Source organism: Peromyscus eremicus, chromosome 2 (genome assembly GCF_949786415.1).
Source record: "Peromyscus eremicus chromosome 2, PerEre_H2_v1, whole genome shotgun sequence".
Classification (NCBI taxonomy): Eukaryota; Metazoa; Chordata; class Mammalia; order Rodentia; family Cricetidae; genus Peromyscus; species Peromyscus eremicus.
The window spans coordinates 65,506,359-65,529,198 of record NC_081417.1 but is presented as its reverse complement, the minus strand read 5'-3'; the positions used below and the strand labels follow the sequence as shown (position 1 = coordinate 65,529,198).

At 51.8% G+C, this 22,840-nt stretch overlaps 1 protein-coding gene across 1 annotated transcript in view; it reads left to right on the top strand.

Annotated features, from left to right (window-relative positions):
- Positions 1–22,127, top strand: part of Shb (SH2 domain containing adaptor protein B) — a 120,013-nt gene extending 97,886 nt beyond the window's left edge. Inside the window, exon 6 of the mRNA XM_059254287.1 lies at positions 21,304–22,127. Coding sequence (XP_059110270.1) covers positions 21,304–21,487 — 184 coding nt within the window. The 3' untranslated portion in view covers positions 21,488–22,127. The remainder of the gene's footprint in view (positions 1–21,303) is intronic.
- The last annotated feature ends 713 nt before the right edge of the window (positions 22,128–22,840 follow it).

The window sequence follows — 22,840 nt, the reverse complement described above, 5'->3', positions numbered from 1 at the left end:
AGCACCACCTCTGCCAGCCTGTGTGCAGTATGTGGTTTCTCACATCCTTGGGCCTGCTGCCCCGGCCAGGTGCACAGTGGCAGCCCCACACCACAGACACGGGCTGCAAGCTGACATTGGAATTCCAGCTATGCGTCTTCTCAGCCTCTGGCCATTTTCATGTGGGTCTTGGGTCTTTCTGTGAGAAAGGTCTGTGGAGAAGAATGTACTTGGGAGAGCCTTAGTCCCCAAGAACAGGGCCCTCTCCTGTTCAGTCCTTCCCTTGAAAGAGTTGTTGGAACCCTCTGAACCTGGCACTGGGGTCTGGAGAGAGAGAGCCAAGGCAGACAGCCAGGCCCAGCTGCAAACTCACAATCCTGCTCACTCTGACTGCCTTGCTGCACGCGGGGCAGCACAAAGGGCTTTGGGTGCCCAGAGGTGGCCTTCGGGGAGTGGTCACCACCACCAAGGGCCAGGAGCTGCAGGGCAAAAGCTGCATATGACCCTTAAGAGATGGAGTGTTCCTCAGGCAACAAGGGCATCAGTAGAGAGAGAAGGTAAAGGTGTGTGGTGTTGAGGAGCCTCCTAGAGGAGTTTGTCAGATTCTCAGTGACAGGGCCACTGGCCAGCAGGTCCTGCCCAGAGTTCTGTCCCCTCATCTATCAGCAGATAGATGTTTGTGGCCTGCATATTGTGCTAGGATGGCCTTGTGCTAGGATGGCCTCGTGCAGGGGCTAGGGCAGATCTTGGTCTGAGATCAGAGGTCTGAATGACCTGCTAAGGTCTCTAGCAAGGCTGAGTGAGGTTGGGAGCTGTGGCATGCACACGCGCACGTACACACACACACACACACACACACACACACCTTTCTATTTGATCAGAAGTCCTTACGGTGTCAGCTGTGGAAATGACTTTAGGGTTTATCTAAGGGAGGAAACAGCCCCAGTAGAGTCACAGTGGACATAACTCTGCCCTTGGGTGTGTATTTGACTACTCTGACAATGAAGACATTGACTTGCTTCTGTGGAGACCGGTGACACCCCTGGATCTGATGACACTGCCCCCCTCCAGCTCCCTGTGCCTGTGGTCAATGTCTATACCCCGTCCTCCATCACATCTCAGATGTGTCTGTCACTCCCCCTACCGTGGTCAACACCCATCTTTGAAGCTAGTTCAGAGATCTCCAGATGGCTTTTATCACTCTCCAGTCTCTTCCCGCTGCAGATGTCTCTGTGGCCACTTCAGCGTGACAGCGTGTATTAGCCAGCCTCGTGCCTACCGCTGGTCCTGGGTGTGCTGGGTACGGTCTCTCCAGCCAGGCAAGCAAAGGGTTGGGCCTTCAGCAGTTGGTGAGAAACTGTCAAAGCTGATGCCCTCTCCTCTCCCTGGAAAAGCACTCAGCCTGGGGAGAGTGAGGAGCAGTCTCGTTAACAGGGTTCTGCAGGCACTTTGAACTGTGAAGCTCCTTGACTTTAGTTTTGCAAGATTTTGTAAAAGGATCTGGACAAGATGGAGGAAACAGGACTTCAAAGACAGCAAAGTTTTAGTCTTAGGGACATTGTGAGTCCTGCTTGGGGGGAGCGGGGGCGCTGGGTGGCTTTAGGGCCTATTCTTGGGGGCCTGGGATGGAAGCCCCAGCTCTTTCCCACTGCATTGAGGCAAGAGGCCCCCTTAGGGCCCTCACAAAAGAGACTGTTGGCTTTCAAGTCCCCAGAGATCAATTGCCAGCTTACAGGGACTGACCTGTTTCCGTCACATCTCCTACTCCAGCCTGAGCATCCGATGCATTCCTCACCCTGCATGCTTGGTCCCATTTGGCACCGTTACTTCCTGGTCCAGCCCTGCAGGGCTTCACAGCCTGGCAAGGAAGAGAAGACACCTAGGAAATACACTAAGAATGTTAGGAGCTGACAGGTCAAAAAGTGCCCTGGGCCACACATGAGGAAGGGGCCAGAGAGATTTGAAGGACAAGAAATCTTAAGTGGTGGGCAGTAGAGACGGAACAGGCACAGAGCGTGCTCAGAACAACAGATCTCGTGTTGATCTGTGCCCAGGAGTGGTACACTCTGCCTCCTGGCTAAAGGATGGGGCTTTATCTCACAGAGAGTCAAGGCGTCCCTGCAGGGTGTATACAGGGAACAGTGATGCTCTCTGAGCCTTGTTCTAGGATCATCAGTAAACTAGAGATACGAGTGTTACCAAAGAGAAAGGCCACAGCTTTGGCCCCCCTGTGTCCCCTGTGCCACACCTGTGTGACCTGAGTCTGCACAGTCAGGGCACTGGCGGGGACCTACTGTGAAAGGGTTGGAAGGAGGCAGGTTGAGAGCATCCTGGGGTAGAAGCCCAGATGGAGAGGAAAACCCTGGCTGCTCAGTCAGAGGCACGTTGGGTGGAGTTCTGGTTCAGTCTTTCCCCAGCCATCTGATGCCCAGGCAAGTGGATGCCCCCCGCCCTGAGGCAGACCTGAGGGTCTGGGTTCAGTCCCCACACTGCTAACAAATGATGATAAAGATGAGGGCCTTAGGTTCCGTCAGAACACTCGATTCCAGCTTTGTGGCTCTGCAGTGAGTCCACAGAGACTTGCCTTGAGTCTGAGGACAGAGGAGGGGCCACCTCCACCCTGTGGTGGGGTGGGCAGTTTTTGAAGGAAGACCTCCGTTTGCTTAGGGACATCCCTTTGCATCTGCCTGGGGCAGCAGGTTGTGTCGGCTGCTGGACACCCAGTATCAAGCAGCAAATGCCCCCTGGTTTGTAGGGGAGGGTCGGTAGGTGTCATGGGTCTGGAAGAGCTTAGGGGAGGCATTTCGGGTAGGGGTGTTCTTCTTTCCTCTTTCCCTTCATGGATTTGTATGGTGAAGGAGAGTTTTCAAACAGTAGGCAGGTCGGTCCGGGTCCAGCCAGGCAGGCGAGTGATTAATCTTCGTTTGTTGCTGCTGACAGCCAGGAGCAAGAAATAATAAATGTTCGCAGGGAGGGAGGAGGGAGGAGAGGCTGAGCCCTGCATCCAACGGAGGGGAGCGTAGACTTCACTACCTTCTGTGGAGTCAGCATCAAAGTCCAGGGCTAGGGCTCCAGTGCCGTAGAGCCTGCCTAGTGTGGTCAATCCCCAGGGCCTAAAACAAAACCAAAAAAGAGCCATGGGAGGATCCAAAAGCCCCACTGCTCTGAAGAGGAGCCCTGCTTGGCCAGCCCTCCAGGGTTCCTCAACAGCTGTTTGAGCTCACTTCAGCTGAGTGGCTTCAGTCTAGCCAGCCATCTCCCTGGTCCCCAACAGGTCTCGTGAGAACATGATGAGCCCCTGTAAGGGCAAACCTTCCAAGACGGTGAGATGTAGGCAGTGTCCAGCTTGAGCACAGTTACTACTTGTCTGGGGACCCCACATTACCCAGCTCTGGCCACAGGGCCTTGGGCTTGTCTGTGTGTCCTGTGGTCTTCTGAGCTGCTAAGTTGTACGTAAGCGGGAGGAGAGGGATGCAGGAGGTAGTGGTGGTGGCCCCGCCTAGGGAGGGAGAGGAGCTCTGTCCTTGGTGAATGCAGAGGGTCGAAAGGGGTTACAGCAGGCAGGAGCCTGGGGGGGGGGGGGGAGTTGCTCTCTCCCCAGCATAGAGGCGGCCCTCCCCTGTGCCCCCTGTGCAGGCCAGATGCTCTAGCTCTGGATCAGCCTGGCTCAGGGCTCTTGACCACCTCCCCAAGTCCCTGCATCACAGAATGTCTGAGCCTCAGTGTTCTCTCATCTGGGCATTTGAATGAAGAGACCGTGACGAGGCATGGCTCACCCAATACCTCCTGAGCAGGAGCCCTGTTTTTGATTGTTCGGCTGTCTTGTAAACTCTGGAGAGCCACAGGTTGTAAGGCCAGGGACTCTGCCTCTAGCCGCCACCCTCCTTTACAGTGGTGGCAGACTGTGTTGGGGCTGGAGAGGAGGCTGAGAGTCCAGCACCCATGTGGCAGCTGACAGTCCTCTGTAACCCCAGTTCCAGTGGATCTGATGCCCTCTTCTGACCCCTGTGGGACCAGACACGCACATGGTGCTCGGGTGGACATGCAGGCAGAGCACCCATACGCATAAAATGATGAAAATAGATCAGTCTCTAAAAGAGAAAGAGTTTGTGTGGCTGCAGCTGGAGCAAACCCTCCATTCCCGTGACAGGACGGGTCTCAGAACGAGGGACAGCTCAGGCTGCCCTCCTCTGGAGGGTGACAACTTGGAGACACTACTTGACTGACCTGTGTTCCTCGGTGGCTGTAGGTGATGGCTGTCTCAGGAGGTTGCCTTTCCTTTTCCTGCTCTCCAGCTCTCCCTCCGTGTCCTGACACTTAGTGAATGACAGGTTTCTTCTCACCAGAATCTCATCTGGCTCCCCTGTCCCATGCAGCACCCCAGGGTAGGGGTGCTGAAGATGTATGTCATAGCAGAAATCTTGTGGTCTAGGGACAAATGAAACCACGGCTCAGAGACAGGAGGTCGTTCCCCACCCCCACCCTGAGCCTCAGTCAGCGTTTGAGACAGGTGGGCTTGGCCTGGGGTTGAGAATGGGGCTCTCAATCTGAGACGGATCCCTGTGCTTTCAGGGCTGCTGAAGGAAAAGACGAATGTTCTGCTCAATTAGTGTGCTTTGTGTTTTCTCCTCCTGGAAGGTTAAAGGAGGTGCGATAATTAAGAACTGCAGCTTTAGGCAAAGGGGCCTCCGAACTCTTTCGCTGGGGGTTGGGAGAACTGTGAGTTTGAAGTGTGCAGATGGCCGACAGAATGAAAGGATGCATGGGCAGTTTTGGTTCAGAAGGAATGAGCTGTGCCTGCCAGCCAGCAGACACTTGCCTGTGTGCCAACAATCTGGGGGTAGTGAGGTAGCCAGTATAGAAAAGTCCAGGCAAGTTCAAAACACATGAGTTCAAATCTGCATTACCCCAGGTATATGGGCATCCCGTAGCAGTCCTGGCTCTTCCTTTGGGAAAGGATTCAGGCGGAGCCCAGTTTGAGTGCCCCAGCATAGCAGGTAAGACATGTCCAGCCGTGAACAGCTTTGGATTACTAAAACACCACTGTGAGGTGGGACGGTGGGGACACCCAGCAGGGGCTGGGCACTTAAGTGCAGCTCTCCCTCTGTGACGGCGGCGAGAAGGGCCGGAACTGTGCCTTCGTTATTGCAGATAGCAGTCACGGGATGCCACAGCTGTGAGTGAAACTCAGATTTTAGTACAGCTGACATTCTTTCCACCTTGCGGGGTCCCTTTGAGCAGAAGGCACCTCTTCCTTACCACCAGGACTGTACCAGATGTTCCGAGCAGGACCCATGTCACGGATCCTCTAGTCAGTCGTGACGTGCCAAAAGCCTACAGACATGAAGGCCCTGGGATTTAAGCCCCTGAAAATGGGGTTCCTCTGTCTGCTTCTTACCCCACGGAGTTTCTGCTTTCTTCTCTGAGTCCAGTCTTTAAGCCACCAGTGGGGAAGTACACCCCACATTCCGGAGGAGGAAACCCAGGTTCAGAGAAGCTAGGAACCTGCTGCAGGCCGTGGAGCAGGGGAAGGCAAGGCAGTCTCCTGACTCAGGCTCCTTTCCTTCTGGACCCCCGTAGCTATTTGCTCCAACTAGATGTGGAGGCGCTGCATGGAGACTTGCGGATCTAGTAGCAGGCAGAAGCTGATGCCCGCTCATGGGCTGGGGTACCTCCATAGGTTTTTTTCAGAAGCCCTTCTGCCCATGCTAGGTTGGGAGTGAAGAGCTGGCCACTTGGGAGGCAGCTGCACCAGCTCCGTGAAGGACAGAGACAGTTGGTGGGTGGCGACAGAGCAGGAAGGGAGTAGCACAGTTGAGGACTGTGTCCAGTTTCTGAGCAGCTAGGGGATCAGAACAGTTGGCTTTGAGAGAGCCGGGAACTGTCCCCCCAGACTCGGCTCCCTCCTTCCCTCCAGGTGTGCAGACCTGGGAGGTAGTGTGTGTGATGCTGATGCTGCCTGTGTCACACTGCCAGTCCATGCCCTTTGTGCCGGGAGCTTGTCCTTTCCCAGCCTGCTCCGTCCTCCCCTCCACCAGACACACAGTACTGTCCTTTGTTCCTCCCAGGTCTCTGCAGCGTCTGAACCACCCCGATTACATTTCCAGCAGGTTTTTAATTATCTCCTATCAGCCTACCTCCATCTGCTTGTGTAGCTCAGCCACCAGGGGAGGCATTCCAACTGCCCATCCGTCACCAGGAAGCCTCCGTGGCGTGGACACTTCCCTTTGGAGGTGCTGGCCGATCTCGCCAAACCAGAACATTTCTTTCCAATCAGCCTTACACCATCTTGTTAATATAATGTATTTAATGAAATTTTTGCCAGAGCCGTCCAGGAAATGTTTGCTTGGGGCCTACAGGGAGATCCCATGGGATGCTGTAGGAAGAGAGGCCATGAGGGCAGCCGCAGAGCATGGATATATGAGAAAGAAGTGCCTTGGAGCCAGAAGATCAGGTGTCCCCTACAAGTGGCTTCCCACCTCTGTGCCTCTGAGGCCTTGCATAAGGACACGGGACTTGATGGCATTGTACTCGCCTGTGTGTGACCTTGAAAGGCCGCACAGGTGCAGTGGGTTACTGCAGTCTTGGTGCTGACCTCAGGAGTGTGTGGTGGAGGGCTTTGTTTTTCTTAGAGCTTGGTAAACAATTCAGAGCTTCCATAGCAAACCCCATCAACCTCAGCTAGGCATTTGGTGGATCTCAAAGCCACCGTTCCATACAGTAAAATCGCAGATCATATACAGGATTTAACTGTTCCCTAGATCACCTCGTGGTTAGAGCCAAAGGGGCTTTGCTTTACCTGAGTCAAGACTGTAATAAGCTGCTGGCTGAATCTCCATGTCCCATCTCTGACTCTGCAAGGTTATGACCCTGCTGAGCCCGTGAGCATTGTCTTTCCTCCTCCTCGTTTCCTCATAGACGGTCTTGGTATTTGAGGCAGATTTATAAGATCAGACGTCGGGTTTTACAGCCTTCATCTCGGCTCCCACAGCTCAAATGCTAAAGCTGTAAAAGCACCATTTGGCTTTGTGGAGGGGTGTGGTATGAGTGAGGACCCCCCTCCCCCATGCATGCACATCCTGGCACCTGCTCATGTCCAGACAGGTCCCCCCGTCAGCAGTCCTCGTCCCCCAAAAGAGCATTTGCCACTTTTAATCATGCATGTGCTTTTTTCCTTTGTTTCTTTCTTTTTAAGATTATTGCTTCACCCAAGAGGAATAGCAGGGACTGTTGGATTTGGCAAGGCTGGCTTATTAGAAATGCTTTAAATAGAATATCTTCTTCCCACCCCTTTTGAAAGTTTTCCTTTTGAAAATCCACATGTGGCTGATGGCCTCCGGGTGTGGGGTTCACCCTGCCACTCTCTCAGATGCTCAGGGTAGGGTGCACACACAAGTAGAAGAGGTGTGGTGGGGCATTAGGAGGCTTCTTGGGGGTGGTGACATTTGGACCAGGCCTTAGAGTATATACAAAGCTTGCATCAGTCGTCCTGTTGCTGTGACCACAGTGTCTGAAAGGAATAACTGCGGACGAGGCTTATTGCGCCTCAGGGTTTCAGCCCATGACGGCAGGGATGGCTGAGTGGCTCATTGTGTGGTGGGAGAGTGTGGTGTAGGTTAGGAAACAGCCAGGTAGACCAAGGCAGGTGTAAGCTTCAAGATTCACTGCCAGTGACCTCCCTCCCCAGCTCAGGCCCACCCCCTAAGAACAGCACCCCAGGTAGGGAGCAAGTGTTCACCGCATGAGCCCGTGGGGGACCTCAGTCCAGACTCGAACCGTAACATTTGAAAGGCGGACCCTGGGGACGCTGTCTATTGTAGAAGCATGACAAACGAAGATGCTTAAGTTGGGGATGGGAGGGGCCCCAGCCTTTTCTCCTGACCCATCGTGGATGGACTGGCTCTTGTAAAATGTCACCCAAATTTCGTTTCCAGATTTAAACTGGGCTGTGTCAACTTGGGGACCCTGCTTTCTAAGGTGCCTTCTTATAGTGGAGGCTGCTGACACCTAAGTCATGTACTAAGGTGACCCTGCGTCTATCTGGGTATCTCTGTGGCTAGAGGCTCTGATCGTCTTCCCCAGGGTGACCATGAAACCACCAGAGAGATTGTGATTGGGAATGTATCTTGTAAGTTTAGACCACTGGGCACTCCTGCCCAGTGGTGGCCACTCCCCAGAGCGTCCCACTTTGCATCTCAAGATGAGGGTCTCGGGGAAGTCACTAGTGTACCTGGTCACTGGTGTTAGGAACCGACTTAAACGGGCTGTGAACAGTGTCCTCTGAGGCAGGTGGAATGGTGCCAGGGACAATGACAATCTTGGGACAGTGCATGAGTTCTGACAGAGACTTGGACACCTGGACCATGAGACCTGAGCACCTAGACTGCGTGTTCCACCTCTGCAGAGCAGCATACCCCTTCTGAGTTCTAGTGTTCAGGCTGTGGAGGTAATCATTTCTATCCAGAATGGTTCCAAATCCAAAACCCCATCCAGGGTTGACACTGTGGGATTCACACTTTTAACAGTCAGTTCTGATGGTGAGTAACTGTAACTAATTACTTGCATCCATGCTGGGAAAAAAAACATAATTAATGTGGCCAAACCCTGGCCAAATAATAAAATGGAGGCTTTGTTGTGTATCAAGGCAGAAATCAATTTCATTAGGGAGCAAAGAGCCAGAGATTTAATTTTGAGAAAATTCTCTACTGTGTGGAAAGAGGATGTCGGTAAGCTGCCAGAATGAACGTCCAGCATGAGTGAGTTTACCCTCCAAAAGCCTAGACAACTGAAGTGATTGTGGCCTTTTGAAATTGTTCGTCAATCTTCTGAGTGTGGCCTAAGCTGTGGCTTTTGCTTATTAGCTGTCTTGAACATGTGTCCTTTGGTTTGGAAGAGAGGCGAGAACTTTCTGCACCTAATGGCCATGGGGAGTCAGTAGAGTCCTGTTCTTTCAGACTGAGAGGAGAGAGGTGCCCTCAGGAGGTCAGCAGACATCCACCATTAATGATGGAGTTATGTACACACGGCCTAGCTAGGCAAGCCCACCAGCGACACCAGCACCAGCCAGGCCAGGAAGGGGAGGACATTGTGCCCTGGAAGGACAGTTGGAGAGGAATTGCCCCCGGTGCTCCTCTTTGGCCTTCCCAGGGTGAATGGAATGCCCAGGACCTGTTGGAACCAGAGCTTGGAGCTGCAGCTGCCAGCTGTATTTCAGCTCAGTGGGGAGGGAATTTGTGTTGCAGAGCTGCGACCCGAGACCCCGTAGTGGGGTATTTGCCTGGAGACTGAGCTCCTCAGTGCTGCAGGTGAGCGGCGAGAGCATGAAGTGCTCACACGAAACATCTGGATATCAGGCATTTTCCTCCTCAAGATGCAACTAGAAAGATGCTTCTCAAGTTTCAGTGGGTCAGAATCCTCTGAAAAACACACCAAAGGCAGATTCTGGCCCAAAGAGGCCCGGGGAGCAGCAAGTCTGGGAAGTGTCTTCAAGGACACATCCTAAGGAACAGTTTTTGAGAATTCACTCTGCTCCTTCATCCCTGGGGCTCTTGGGTACCCCTGAGGATAGAAGGCTTTTGTTCTTTGTCTAAATAGCCATTTCTCAGCATGTGTTTAATCAGACATCGGGCTTCAAGGTTTGAGTGGTTGGGACCTCCATGGTCATCTAGTCCCCTGTCTTCATTGTATATAGATGGGGAAACTGAGGCCTCGGAGGAGGAAGCAAGCCAGGACCCTGAACTCTGAACCCTGAGCTCAGAGAGACTACTGTCTGGTTTCCTGAAGACAGCTGGGATTTTTCCCACTGGGAATCACTGTTATGTGTCTGGGCAGTTGGCAGTCCACCATGTGCCTTTGAACTTCCAGAGAGGGGAAAACCAGCCTGAGTTTAGAGGGCTGTTGAGCCCAGCCTAACCTCAGAGGTCATAGACAGTGTAGGAAGGTGGCTGCTTCCTCTCCCGCCCTCCTGTTCCTCACTTGACCTCATAGGGCTCTGTGGCTTGGACAGATCACAGAGGAAGTAGAGGAACTCAGCCCTGCCCCTTGCTGGGCCTCTCAGTGATGTCTTCTTTCTGAGAAGCTCTGAATATAGTAGGTTCCAGCTCCTACCTTTTGGAGGGTCTTTAGGAGGAAGAGAGAGGGATGATGAAATACCAGATAGAGAGACCTAGCTGACGAGAAGAAAGACAGAAACACAGGGTAGCTCAGGGAAGGTCTGGATCAATACCCAACAGCCTCGTCCTTTATTGAAAAGGGCTTTTTATAATATGCCAAGAGAAGAGGGAAAAGAACTCGCCCTTGGAAGATAAAAGCACACCATACAGCCAAGTGTAGACCCTTCCAAACACCTGGTAAACACGCCCATGGTCAGATCATCTTGTTACACAGCCCTGTTGGGTAAAGCAAGCCCAGACCCTGAGAAAGTTCTCACTGGAAAGCCTCTATGGGCTCCCACACTAGAGGTCATGTTTACTGATAGATTGTGTTTATTAATAGAGAGACTTTTCCTCTTTGGCTTTTTGAAACAGGATTTCAGGTCACCTGGGTTGGCCTTAAACTTTCTGACTAGCCCAGGCTAGCCTCAAACTCCAGATCTTCCTGCCTCTGCTCCCCAAATGTTGGGGTTCTAGGAGTTTCCACCACACCCTGCTTTTCTCCTCCTCCTATCCTCATGGGGACCCCTCACATAGCAATGTGGGTTTGGTTGTTTTTGCAGTATGGGAGGCTGAACCTCAGGCCTCATGCATGCGAGGCAGGTGCTCTACAACTGAACTACACCTTCCTGTTTATATTTTCACACAGGCTCTTGAAGTTATCTAGGGTGACCTTAAACTCACTCTTTAACCCAGGCTGTCCTTGAACTTGCAGTTCTCTTGTCTAGGCCTACCAGACAGCTGGGATTACAGGCCTGAGCTACCAGCTGGGTGGAAACGGTATACTTTAGAGTGCCATGAAATATCGCTGGATGTGGGGAAGTGAATCTCAGGCCAATGTCACCTGCTCTGCCCACTGATACTCGGTGACAAAGCTGGGTCCATTACCCAGGCCCCCCTACTAAGTAGGGGCCTGCAGCCAGAGGGCAGCTTGGCCATCGTGAGTTTGAGGTTTCCAGTTTGGCCATGAACAGCAGACCAGACAGGCTTGGAGGGGACATGCTGGTTCTGGGCCCAGATAGACGAGCCAGCAGACAGACCAGATGGGTGGCAGTTGTGTGGCAGTTTCTGCCCAGCAGGGGAAGTGAGGCCCATATTGGGGGCCCGGCTTTGGGACCTCCATTTGCACCAGAAGAGACCCTGCCTGCTCTTCATCTGCCAGCTCAGACCTCAAAACCTCAGGACAGCCCTTAAACAGGTAGTGAGAACCCTTTTGCTCAGATCAAAGAGTGATCATAAAGGGGCATGGCTCAGGGGGGTAGCATGAGCCTCAGACCCAGGGCGGTCTGGCCTGGGGCCCTGGGTTGTATCCATCCTTGTCTCCTAAGTATAGTAGCTCTCATCAAGCCCAGGAGTGTCCTCCCTCCTGTGAGATACGGTCTCTGAAATTTGGTTATGGGAATAGGAGGGATAGGTGCCAGGCTCGGTCTTGGAAGTAGTCTAGAAGCCCTGGGAACCAAGCCGTTTGGCAGGTCCTGTGTTATGTCTTGAGCCTTTACCAAGGAGCCAGATGGTCTTGCCTTAGCCAAGTGGTCACATTTGTTTATCCTGAAAGTGTTTGGGAGGACAGCGAGGTGTGATTCCTGTACTGGTGACTAAGGAGGAGTGTGGCTTTGCACTTGACACTATTGACATTCTAGGCTGGGTTCTGTTTTGTGTGCTACTGTCCACTTAGAATCATCCTTGGCTCCCTACTAGACCTAAGCCCTGGACTGCCCAGACGTTGCCAGCTCCCTCTCGGGGCAGTTGGGGTGATGGGCCCAGTTGAGAGCCTCCATCTCCTAAGGAGAATGTGGTCTGAGAGAGGCCTGTCCATTAGTCTTGAATGGATTCTGTCCATCTCCTTTGGCCCAGGTTCATGACTCCTGCTTTAGGCTGGGCCTGTCTCCAAGGCCAGAGTGTCCCCACTCCCCCCTTCCCCCCCCCCCCCCCCCCCCCCCCGGCAGCGCGTCTCTCACTGGCTTGAGAACATGAGTGGAAGGATGTCCTCCACCTTTTGCAGAGGGTCCCTGAAGCCAGAGACAGAGGCTGTCCTATGGCATCAGTGGGATCAGAGACTGAACCAAGATCTGTGACTTCAGTTGGTGCTTGGACTGGTGCTGGCCGCCACCGCCAGCCCTCCTGCAGGTTTTGTGTGTTCACACATGAATCGGGACGGATGGGAACACTGACCCAGGAGGGACACCTGCCAAACCTACCGCGCTGTTTGCATAGCTCAGCACACGCGAGGCTCACTCCTGCCCAAGTCCTGTCGTTCACAGCGGCTAGCCTGACACTTGGTGTGGATTTTTCCCTAAGAAGATTGTCCTTAATGGTCTCGTCTTGCTCTGCCTCCTCTGTGTCTGAGAGCAAGCCTTCACCTCTCTCTACATTGATGCATCATGATTTACAGAAGGCTTGTACTCTGGGCTGTGGCTGAGAGCTTCAGGAAGGCTGGGTGCTTCAGGAAGGCTGGTCCCTGCTAGGGCCTTTACTGAAAGTGTAATTATTTGGCTATAAATCACATTGTTTGGCTCAGCAGGGATTACCTGTAGACATTATTCACCGCTTGTCACTGTGAAGGCTCTTTGGAGGTGGTGGGCTGCAGGTGTCACCCTATAGTCCTGTCAGCCTATTCTGTCCCGCCAGCTCTTGGGACTCCTAGGACCCCTCTGTTGGAAGGGTCTTGGGGCCCTAGCTTGTGTACTTGGACAGCACAGTCCATAGCAAAGGACACTTGTTCTGCTCACACAGCCTGGGGAGCTCCAGGGTCCGTGCTCTGTGACCCAGAAGATTGCTTCTCTCTCACATTGGCATTTGTTTTTTCTTTCTTTCTTTTTTTTTTATAGTTCAAATTTTTCTTTTCTTTTTTCTTTTTTAAAATGTATTTATTTTTCTATTATCAGCTTGATACAGTATGTATTATCTTAATAGTGAATGTTTCATTGAGGCTTGCTCAGTAATTGAGTAAAACCAAAACTTATTATACCACAGTCGTCCTAGGGTCCCCCATGCTATATATGTAGCCTCCATGGTTCTGTGGTTTGTAGTCTGATTGTTCTTTATTTTAAATCTAGAATTTACTTATGAGTGAGTACATACCATGTTTGTCCTTGTGGGTTTGGGTTTCCTCACTCAGGATGATATTTTCTAGTTACATCCATTTGCCTGCAAATTTCATGCTTTCATTGTTTTTTTTCTGCTAAGTAGTACTCCATTGTGTATATGTATCACATTTTCTTAATCCGTTCTTCAGTTGTCAGGCATCTAGGTTGTTTCCAGGTTCTGGCTATTACAAATAGTGCTGCTATGAACATAGTTGAGCATGTATCTTTGTGGTATGATGGAGCATTCCTTGGGTATATGCCCAAGAGTGGTATGGCTGGGTCTTGAGGTAGATCCATTCCCAATTTTCTGAGAAACCGCCATACTGATTTCCACAGTGGTTATACAAGTTTGCACTCCCACCAACAGTGGAGGAGTGTTCCCTTTGCTCCGAATCCTCTCCAACATAGACTGTCATTAGTGTTTTTGATCATAGCCATTCTGACAGGTGTAAGGTGGTATCTTAGAGTCATTTTGATTTGCATTTCTCTGATGATTAAGGATGTTGAGCATTTCTTTAAATGTCTTTCAGCCATTTGTGATTCTTGTTTTGTGAATTCTCTGTTTAGCTCTTTAGCCCATTTTTTTAATTGGATTGTTCAGTATTTTGATGTCTAGTTTCTTGAGTTCTTTATATACTGTGGAGATCAATCCTCTGTCAGATGTAAAGTTGGTGAAGATCTTTTCCCATTCTGTAGGTGTCCTTTTGTCTTATTGACCATGTCTTTTGCCCTCAGTTTCAAGAGGTCCCATTTATTAATTGTGTTCAGGGTCTATGCTGCTCTACAGAAAGCACTAGAAGGAAAAATCCAACCCAAAGAAGCTAAACACACCCATGAAAACTCAGGCAATAGATAATCCCACACCAACAAACACCAAAGAAGGACAACACAACCACAAAAAATAACAGGAATTAACAATCACTGGTCATTAATATCCATCAATATCAATGGTCTCAACTCACCTATAAAAAGACACAAACTAACAGAATGGATAAGAAAACCAGGATCCATCCATCTGCATACAAGGCATTTGTTTTTCACATGCAGCGAGCATCTATAGTTAGTGCCAGTCCACCTGCCTACCTTTGTCAGGAATCAGGAGAACAGTCAAGATCTCCTCGGGCATCTCAGGTGATCAGGCCCCGGGCAGCACCGCCTGCTATGGTGACCACACCTCTAATTCCCAGCACTGCTCAAATTTGAGGCTAGCCGAGGCTACATAACAAGACCCTGTCTTGGGGGGTGCAGGTTCTAAACAGGGTTTCTCTGGGTACCTTGGCTGTTTTGGAACTCGCTCTGTAGATCCAGCTGGCCTTGAATTCAGAGATCTGCCTTCCTCTGCCTCCCAAGTGCTGGCATTAAACATGTGCATCACCACCAGCCAGCTGTTTTTTTATTTTTATGTGCATTGGTGTTTTGCCTGCCTGTGTGTCTGTGTGAGGGTGTCAGATTCCCTGGAACTGGAGTTACAGACAGTTGTGAGCTGCCATGTGGGTTCTGGGAATTGAACCTGGGTCCTCTGAAAGAGTAGCCAGTTCTCATAACCGCTGAGCCATCTCTCCAGCCCCATGACCCTGTTTCCCACCTAACACCCCCCCCCCCGACCCTCAGCAGGGTTTCTCTGTGTAACAGCTCTGGCTGTCCTGGATCTCACTTTGTAGCCCAGGCTAGCCTCAAACGCACAGAGATCCGCCTGTCTCTACCTCCCAAGTGCTGGGATTAAAAGTGTGAGTCACCACCACCTAGCAAAGACCCTGTCTTTTTAAAAAACAAAAAAGGTTGCCAAGAAGTTTTGGAAGGTGTCCATAGAGAAATCACCTAGTGATCACCCTGGCTTCCATGGAGTAGAACTCTTCCTCCACCCAAAACCTGAGGCCGTATCTACTGAATGCTATCTGATTATCTTGTCACAAGGGCCAGTCTAAAGTGTCACCAGGAGAGATAAAAAGCTTACTCCTTCTTAGGCAGTTCCTGTCAACTGACTTTCTCCACCCAGAAGTTAAGGCTAGGGAGGCCTGTCTTTTGGTTGCTATGAGGGTGTAGAAACCCCCACAGAACAGCCATACAGTGGATGATGGTGACTGTACTCTCAGGTCACCTGGCGGAACGTGTGCCCTGTTGGAACACCTGCTTCCCAGATGTAAGGAGAGTTTCCCTAGGGATGCATTCTCAGCACCATGTCCCTCACGGTCCAAGTAGGTAGGGATATCTGGATTTACCTTCATAAAATCCAAGCACTTTGGGAAGCAGGAAGATCCTGAGTTCAAAGCCAGCCTGGGCTCCATAGCAAGACCTTGTTTGGAAGGGAGAAAGGGGAGGAGAGGGTCTGAGTTGTAAAGCCGGCTGAAGGGTAGGGGTTATGCCAGAGACTCTGTTCTGCAGCCGCTCTGTGGCTGTGCAGGGACTTGGCCATGGTTACCTTCCAAGCCAGTCTTGTCTCCCAGCCTCACAGAGGCTTGTATTTAGAGCACGACCTTGCTCCCTATCAGTTTAGCACAACTGGCCGGGCAGTGGTGGCGCACGCCTTTAATCCCAGCACTCGGGAGGCAGAGCCAGGTGGATCTCTGTGAATTCGAGGCCAGCCTGGGCTACCAAGTGAGTTCCAGGAAAGGCGCAAGCTACACAGAGAAACCTTGTCTGGAAAAACCAAAAAAAAAAAAAAAAAAAAAAAAAAAAAAAAAAAAAAAAAAAAAAAAAATTAGCACAACTGTCCTTGTCCGTTGTGGGCAGATGGTCTGTCCTCTCAGGCCTCGAAGCGTAGCCCTTCCTCTGTTGTGAAGGACAGGCTAGGCACCCTCCACCTCCCTCAGTTGCTGAGTGTATTTCAAATGCATGGCTACACCCTCAGGAAGACAGAATTTAGGGACGAAACCAGTCTTAGATTTGTGGTTCATGCATATGCATGTGAACCCATGAAAAGGGCAGTGGCCTGCTCAGGGATCCCAGGTGTGAGTTCTGAACGCCAAGGAAGGAGTCTGACCTACTGTAGAAAATGTCATGCTTTGAAAGGCATGGTCTTTGTACCCACCTTAACAGGATTGTTCCTCTGAGAGCACCCTCCACCCCCGCCTCAGCCTTTCTGGGCTCACTCTCCAACCTGCCCTCCAGAGTTTACAGCTGGCAAGGAGTCAGGGCCTCGGTTCCTTGCTCTAGGCAGACCCTGACTAGGAGCCAGTGGAGAAAGGATGGCATGCCTGGAATGCCTTGACTGCAGGCTGGGCGGGTGCTAGGAGCCCAGAGCAGGGAGTCAGTTCAGCTGGGAAGCGTCACAGTCAGCAGACAGGCTTGCCAACTGGGTTCCACAAAGCTTAGGGCAAACACCCACCTGGACCCATTCGATTGGGTGACTGGTCAGAGAAGATGAGGTCACAGTAGTAGCTGCAGGTCCTGGGTGCCAGGCTGAGAAGGGCACTCAGGCTGCCGAGTCCAAGAGGCATAGGTGTGAGGCCAGCATGGTTGGAGACATCTAATTAGCAGTTGAGAGTTGGGATCAGGAGCCCAAGGCCATCTTTGACTACATAGCAAGCTTGAGGCCAGCCTGGGGTATGTCCCTGGAGGAAGAGAGAAAGGAAGGATTCAGATCTAAATCCTGGCCCCATCTTTTCTGAGCCTCAGTTTCCCCATCTGCTAGTGATGCTAGATGTGTAAGCTTAGCTCTATGTCTGGTGGTGTTTAAGGGCTACTATCCTGAGTCTGAATTGCCAGTGGGAGCTGTGGATGGGCCACAGCTGAAGGACAGTGTGAGCGCTTGGCCCAGGGAAGCAGCCTTCAGGGCAGGGCGGAGCAGAAACCCCTTCTGTGTGGATTCCTGAGGCCCGTCTTGTCGTGCTAGTCCCGTGGGGCTATTTCCTCCTTCCTCCCACATAAATATTATATGCAAGTGTTTTTAAGTCATTTCATCATGAAAAGAAACGATTTAACATAACTATTACCCAGGATTCTTCATGAAATATGCATCAAGCAATTAGGTCTAAAAGCGAGAGGTGAGGCCTCGCACCCTGGCTCAGCGGCGGGCAGCTGTGGGCTGAGTGATGTTTTATTAAAGCTCATGATTAGGAGGCGAGGTGGGGCCTGTTATTAGGCCAGCACACACCAGGCATGCTTGCTAATCCTGGGGACAGTGACAAGGAGGTGCTTTTTGTGATGGTAATGAGCGATCTAAGTGCCCTGACAGCCCCAGCACCCCACCACCCTGGGCCTTACAAGACTCATTAGACAGGTCACCCACCAGAAACACCCCTAATTGTGACTTCGCTCTCACAAGATGTCCTATCAAAGGAGACAGAGCCAACAAAGAAACAGTTGGCAGGAGCCTGTCAGAGCTCCCTGGGAAAGGTGCTGTCCCAGAACCACCATGCCCTGAAGAGGAGGGTAGGAGCAAGCTTTGCCTAGAGCCCACTCACCTGGCCCTGAATGTAAGCACAGAGCTCTGGTGGCATCTGAAGCCCCTTGCCGGGTGCCTCTCTGGCCTGTTTGCTCCAGGGTATCAAAGGGTGAGTGTACAGTGGCTACAGGCTATTTCTCACTAAACCATCTCGCTATGAGCAGCCACAGCCTCCCTGTGCATACCCTTGATCTGATGCACCCTCTGGTCCCCACAGAGGTTTGAATGGCTGCCCTTCTAGTATAGTTTGATTTCTGTTGCTGTGATAATACCCTGCCCAGGCTGGGTTTGTTCGTACACACCTTTGATCCCACTGCTAGGAAGACAAAAGATTGGGCAGATCTCTGAGTTCGAGGCCATCCTTACCTGCATAGCAAGCTCAAAGCCAGCCAGGGCTACACAGTAAGAACCTGCTGCAGAAGAGAAGAAAAGAAACCCAGACAAAAGCGACTCGGGAAGGAGGGTTTATTTGCCTAACAATTCCGGGTTCCAGTTCATCATTGAGGGAATCTCCAGGCAGGAACTTAAGACAGCGATCATACCACATCCACAGTCAAGAGCAGAGAACCAGTAAACAATCCAGACACACATGCACGCGCGCGCGCACTTGACCTGCCTACAGGCCAACCTGATCCAGACAGTTCTCCCAATGAAATGTCCCTGATGATTTCAGGTTATGTCAAGGAGACAGTAAAAACAAACCAGAACACCTGCTGCCTGTTTGTGTCGTGTTACAAGTGGTAAAACCACCCCTAGTTGGCACCCTTAAGCCTCTTATGACCAGCCAAACTGTGATACCACCCTGTACTTTGTGTGTGTGTGTGCGTGTGCGTGTGCGTGCGTGTGCGCGCGCTTGCACAGGGTATCACAAGACCTTGAAGGGACTAAAGAGCCAAGAACTGTAGCAGGAATCCTAGAGGGTCTTAATAGTAAAAACAAACCTGAGGCCAGGTATTGGGGTGAATGCTGGAAGATCAGAGAAGCAGAACAAGCCACAGCCACCTCACCTTGCCAGTTCCTCAGCTGATCCTGTTTCCTCAGACTGGAAGTCTCTGAGTCCTTATCCAGAATGAATCCCAGCTGAACTGCTGCTCAGAACCTAAAAGCTTTACCAACCAAATGCTTAACCAGCCAAAATGCTTCTAGTTTCTGGTCCTCATGCCTTATATACCTTTCTGCTTTCTACCATCACTCCCTGGGATTAAAGGCTCGCTTTCTGGGATTAAAGGCGTGAGTCACCATGCTTGGCTGTATCCTTGAACAGATGGATTTCTGCCTCTGGAATGCTAGGATTAAAGGCGTGTGCTACCACTGCCTATCCTAAGTATCTAGTGGTTTTTCTGTTCTCTGACCCCAGATAAGTTTATTAGGGTACACAATATTTTGGGGAACACAATACCACCACAAAGAACCTCTTGGGGGGTCGGGTCACCATCCTGTCCCATGGCCAGGAGCTTCACTGGTTGGGACAGGCCGTTGCCAGTTCCTGGGACAGTTTTTTTTATGTGTGGTCTTCCACCTCGCCCCTCTGACCTCTGACATGCCATTGCCTGGACGCTCTGTATGGCGAGGGCATCACTTAGGCCCTCCTGCCACTCCTGCTACCATGCCTAGCTTCATGTGGACCACTAAAGGTCTGGAGAGGATTCCAGGAGAGGCCCCCCAGAGAGAAGTGGGCCTTGCTACTGATTGCTGTGGTAACTTCAAGTCCCCTGTGTGCACAGGAAGTGCAGGGGGCAGTTCCCCTGTCCACTGCCTGGGAACGGAGGTGTACCTTCCTCCACTTGTAACTGTTAAAGCCGTTACTACCCTGGCTGCCTGCTGGACGGCACAAGAATCCAGTGTGGAAATCTCATGTTGACCCCAACCTTAGGAGCTCCTTGCCCTGCTCTGACCCCTGGAAGTGTGGGGAGCTGTGATGTCAGCCTCAAAGAGCTACTGCTGCCTTCCGTCTTACAGGTCCTCTGCCCTGCTCCCTCGGGTGTGAGTGTGGAAGTTCACAGAGCTGGGTTGCTTGGTGTACTCGGCACCCCCACCCAGCACCCCCAGAGGAGAGTGATGACTCATAGTCACACATCCTTGCTTACCAGCCAGGCTGAGCAGGCTTCTTGGACCTCTGGGTGTCACTGCAGCTCCAGGTCCTTTCCAGGCTGGCTGGCATTTGCGGGCACAAGCCCTTGGCCACAGTGGGCTTGGTTTTCTGTGTGACGTCTGGCTTTTCCAGGTGTCTGAGTCAGCGCTCCCCACAGCACCCCCTCTAGCACAGAGATGATTCTCGGGTGTGGTGACCCTTGGCTTCGGAGCAGAGCTTGCCACAGGCTCTGTAATTAGAACATCACAGCCTTAAAACTCTTGATTTAAATTTCAGTTCTTCACCAGAATTAGTGTCTCTCGAAATGTAATTGCTCTCTGAACGATTTCCTTTAAGCCCAGGGTGACGTCTCTAAATACATTATTATGCACAGATGTATCGCTTGGTGCCTGCTCGTCATTAAGTATCTCTTCTCCCCATTTGGAGAAAATAGCAGGTTTTGGGGGGCCCATTCTACCCAGAGGACAGATCAGGTGTAAGGCCCCCATTGGAATATAGAAACCAGAAAGGGAACTGGGGCTCAGGAAGGCCACAGCCCCCAGAGTCCACATGGGGCTCTTGGCTTCCCTAGGTGGCCCTGGCTGCTGGGTCCCCAGGGCTGTTCACAAGTTGCCAGGCCCTGAGATAGTGGCACACGCCCAATCAGAAACCTTAGGTTTCTAACACATGACAGACACTGGGTGTAAAGTGCACAGTGCCACAGGAATGGGCACCGTTCAGGTTTAGGTGAATGAACAGGAAGTGGCAGCCTGCACACAGGGTGATGGAGGCCTGTGTGAGCCAGAATGTCACTGGAGCCTGGGACCTCTAATGGGAGAGGTCTTCTGGGACACAATATGCCAACTGTTGAGACAGTGGCCTTCATCCTCCATGAGCTGTACCCACCTGGCATGCTGATAGAGTGCAGGCTGGGATGGGCCAGGGCACGTGGGCTCCCAGCAGTTGAAATCTACCATTGCTTCTCCTTCAGTTTTTTTCAAGATGTTCCAGACAGATCTGAAACGGAGTGGGGGTGGGGGGACACTGAGACCTGGCCCTGCTCTTCCATAGGCTCTTGGGGAAACTGAGTGTTAAGAGGGGCTGGGGTGGGCATGTGTTGCCACAGCTCAGAAAGTCAAGTGTACATAGTCAGCATTGTCTTCAGGCCATTGGTGTGAATGAAGGAACTCTGACTTGGGGTGCCTGGGAGACTGCTGGCAAAGAGCAGTTACCTAAACCATGCTTGGTAGAGAGCAAACATTCTGCCCACATTCCATTGGCTGTATAGCTTGTCATGTGGCTAACTGTGCCCAAGGGGAGCTGGGAAGTGTAGTTTCTGACTGAGTCACCCCTTCCCTGAGACAATTATCCTCTATCTAAGAGAAGAACAGTTGGTGGGCTGTTGGCTCCATACCTCACTGGCCAAGGCTGCCTCTCAGTTTGGGACACCTGGTATTACCTGCAAGGTTTAATTAAACAGGTCCCTGCAGATGGGCTGGGTTTTTACCCACCCCACCCCCAGTCCCCAGAACCTTCCAGATACAATCTTTACAGAAGCCAGCGGCTCCCTGACAGTGCCTCTCACCTCTCAGGCACCGTGCGCACCCTCTGACATCTGTGTTTCGTTCACAGGAGCAACCAGGGCTTTATGCACATGAAACTGGCCAAGACCAAAGAGAAGTATGTTCTGGGTCAGAACAGCCCCCCTTTTGACAGTGTCCCGGAAGTCATCCACTACTACACCACCAGGAAGCTACCCATCAAAGGGGCGGAGCACTTGTCCCTCCTTTACCCAGTGGCTGTGCGGACTCTGTGAAAGGACCAGCCTCACCCTGCTCTGTGACCAAGCCTGATACCTGGAGGAGCTGGCAGGGCACCGGCCAGCTCCCTGTGTTGCTGTCGGTGCCCAGTGCGTGTCATGTGTATGGTACTAGCACACCACTGCATGTCTTAGAACGCTGTTGTCACTTACAGGGTTGGAGACGGCCTGGATGAAGAGGGACAGCCTGCTGCCACACCACCCCAGCCCCTGCCCCACCCCCTCCTTGCGTTTCTGTGAATTAAAATATTTGCAATCCAAAGAGATGCCTTCCAGGGTGAACAAAGATGGAGCTGCTCCGGTGGTGGGTGGGGCCCAGCAGTGGGCGGGGCCCAGCCCTGGCCTGCATCTCTTTGTTCTCCGGGTGTCCGGAACTCACCTGTGTGTGGACGAGGTCTTCCCATTGGTGCTGGGAGCCCAGGAGGCCCTGGGAACCACCCCTCTGGTACATGTCTGTGTCTCTGGGTATGCAGATGGAGTGTAAACACACTAGAGACCGTGTCATAAACCAGAGGAAGCTCTATCTACTTTTAGATGTACACTCTGTAATCGTTAGCTGTCAAGGAACCATTGTGCAGTCGAAGAGGATGCAATTATTTATGAATAGGGTGTGTAAATAAAATAGTCATTTAATATATATTACCAGCCCTTTTTTAATTTTTTTAAACATATACCTCAGAGGGTCTCTGCAGAGAGAAATGCCCGCCTGCTGGTTTGAATTCCTAAGCAAGATGTGGTTCCTGAGCTTGGCTTGCTGGCATGGCAGGCCCCGTGGAGGAGACTGGAGAGCTCCAGTCAGGTCTTCTGCAACTTTCTGGGCACCCGAGTGACCGCTGTAGGAACTGGACCTCAGCGGGAGGAACAGTGTGGCCAGAGGAACGGGTCAGCCTGTGCGAATGTGCAGCCAGACCCTGCGTGGAGTCTCTAGCCATGGACGGAGGCCTCCGAGTTGACCAAGCTCCCCTCCTCCCCATGGCAGCTGATGGCAAAGCTGAGGTAACCCCTCAGGTTCACCCCAGGAGTCACACTGTGCCCTGAAAACGTGGGAGAAAGACAGGCTGGGGGTTGGAGGGGCAGGTAACCTCCCAAGGTCACACAGCTCATCAGCAGCCCCGCAGGCTCCACAGGTGACACTGCCATCAGCTCCGAATGGCCTCACTGTCACCTTGTTCTAGGGGAGAGTGAATTCCTGATATTTCAAGGGACATGGAACTCTCTTGGTCACCATGTGGATGAAAGCACCTCTGTGCATGTACGTACATACAGACAGACAAGATGGACACACTCGATACAAGGAAAGAGTTTATTATCTCACAGTTTCGGGGTCCAGTCCCAGGTGTCGGGAGTGAG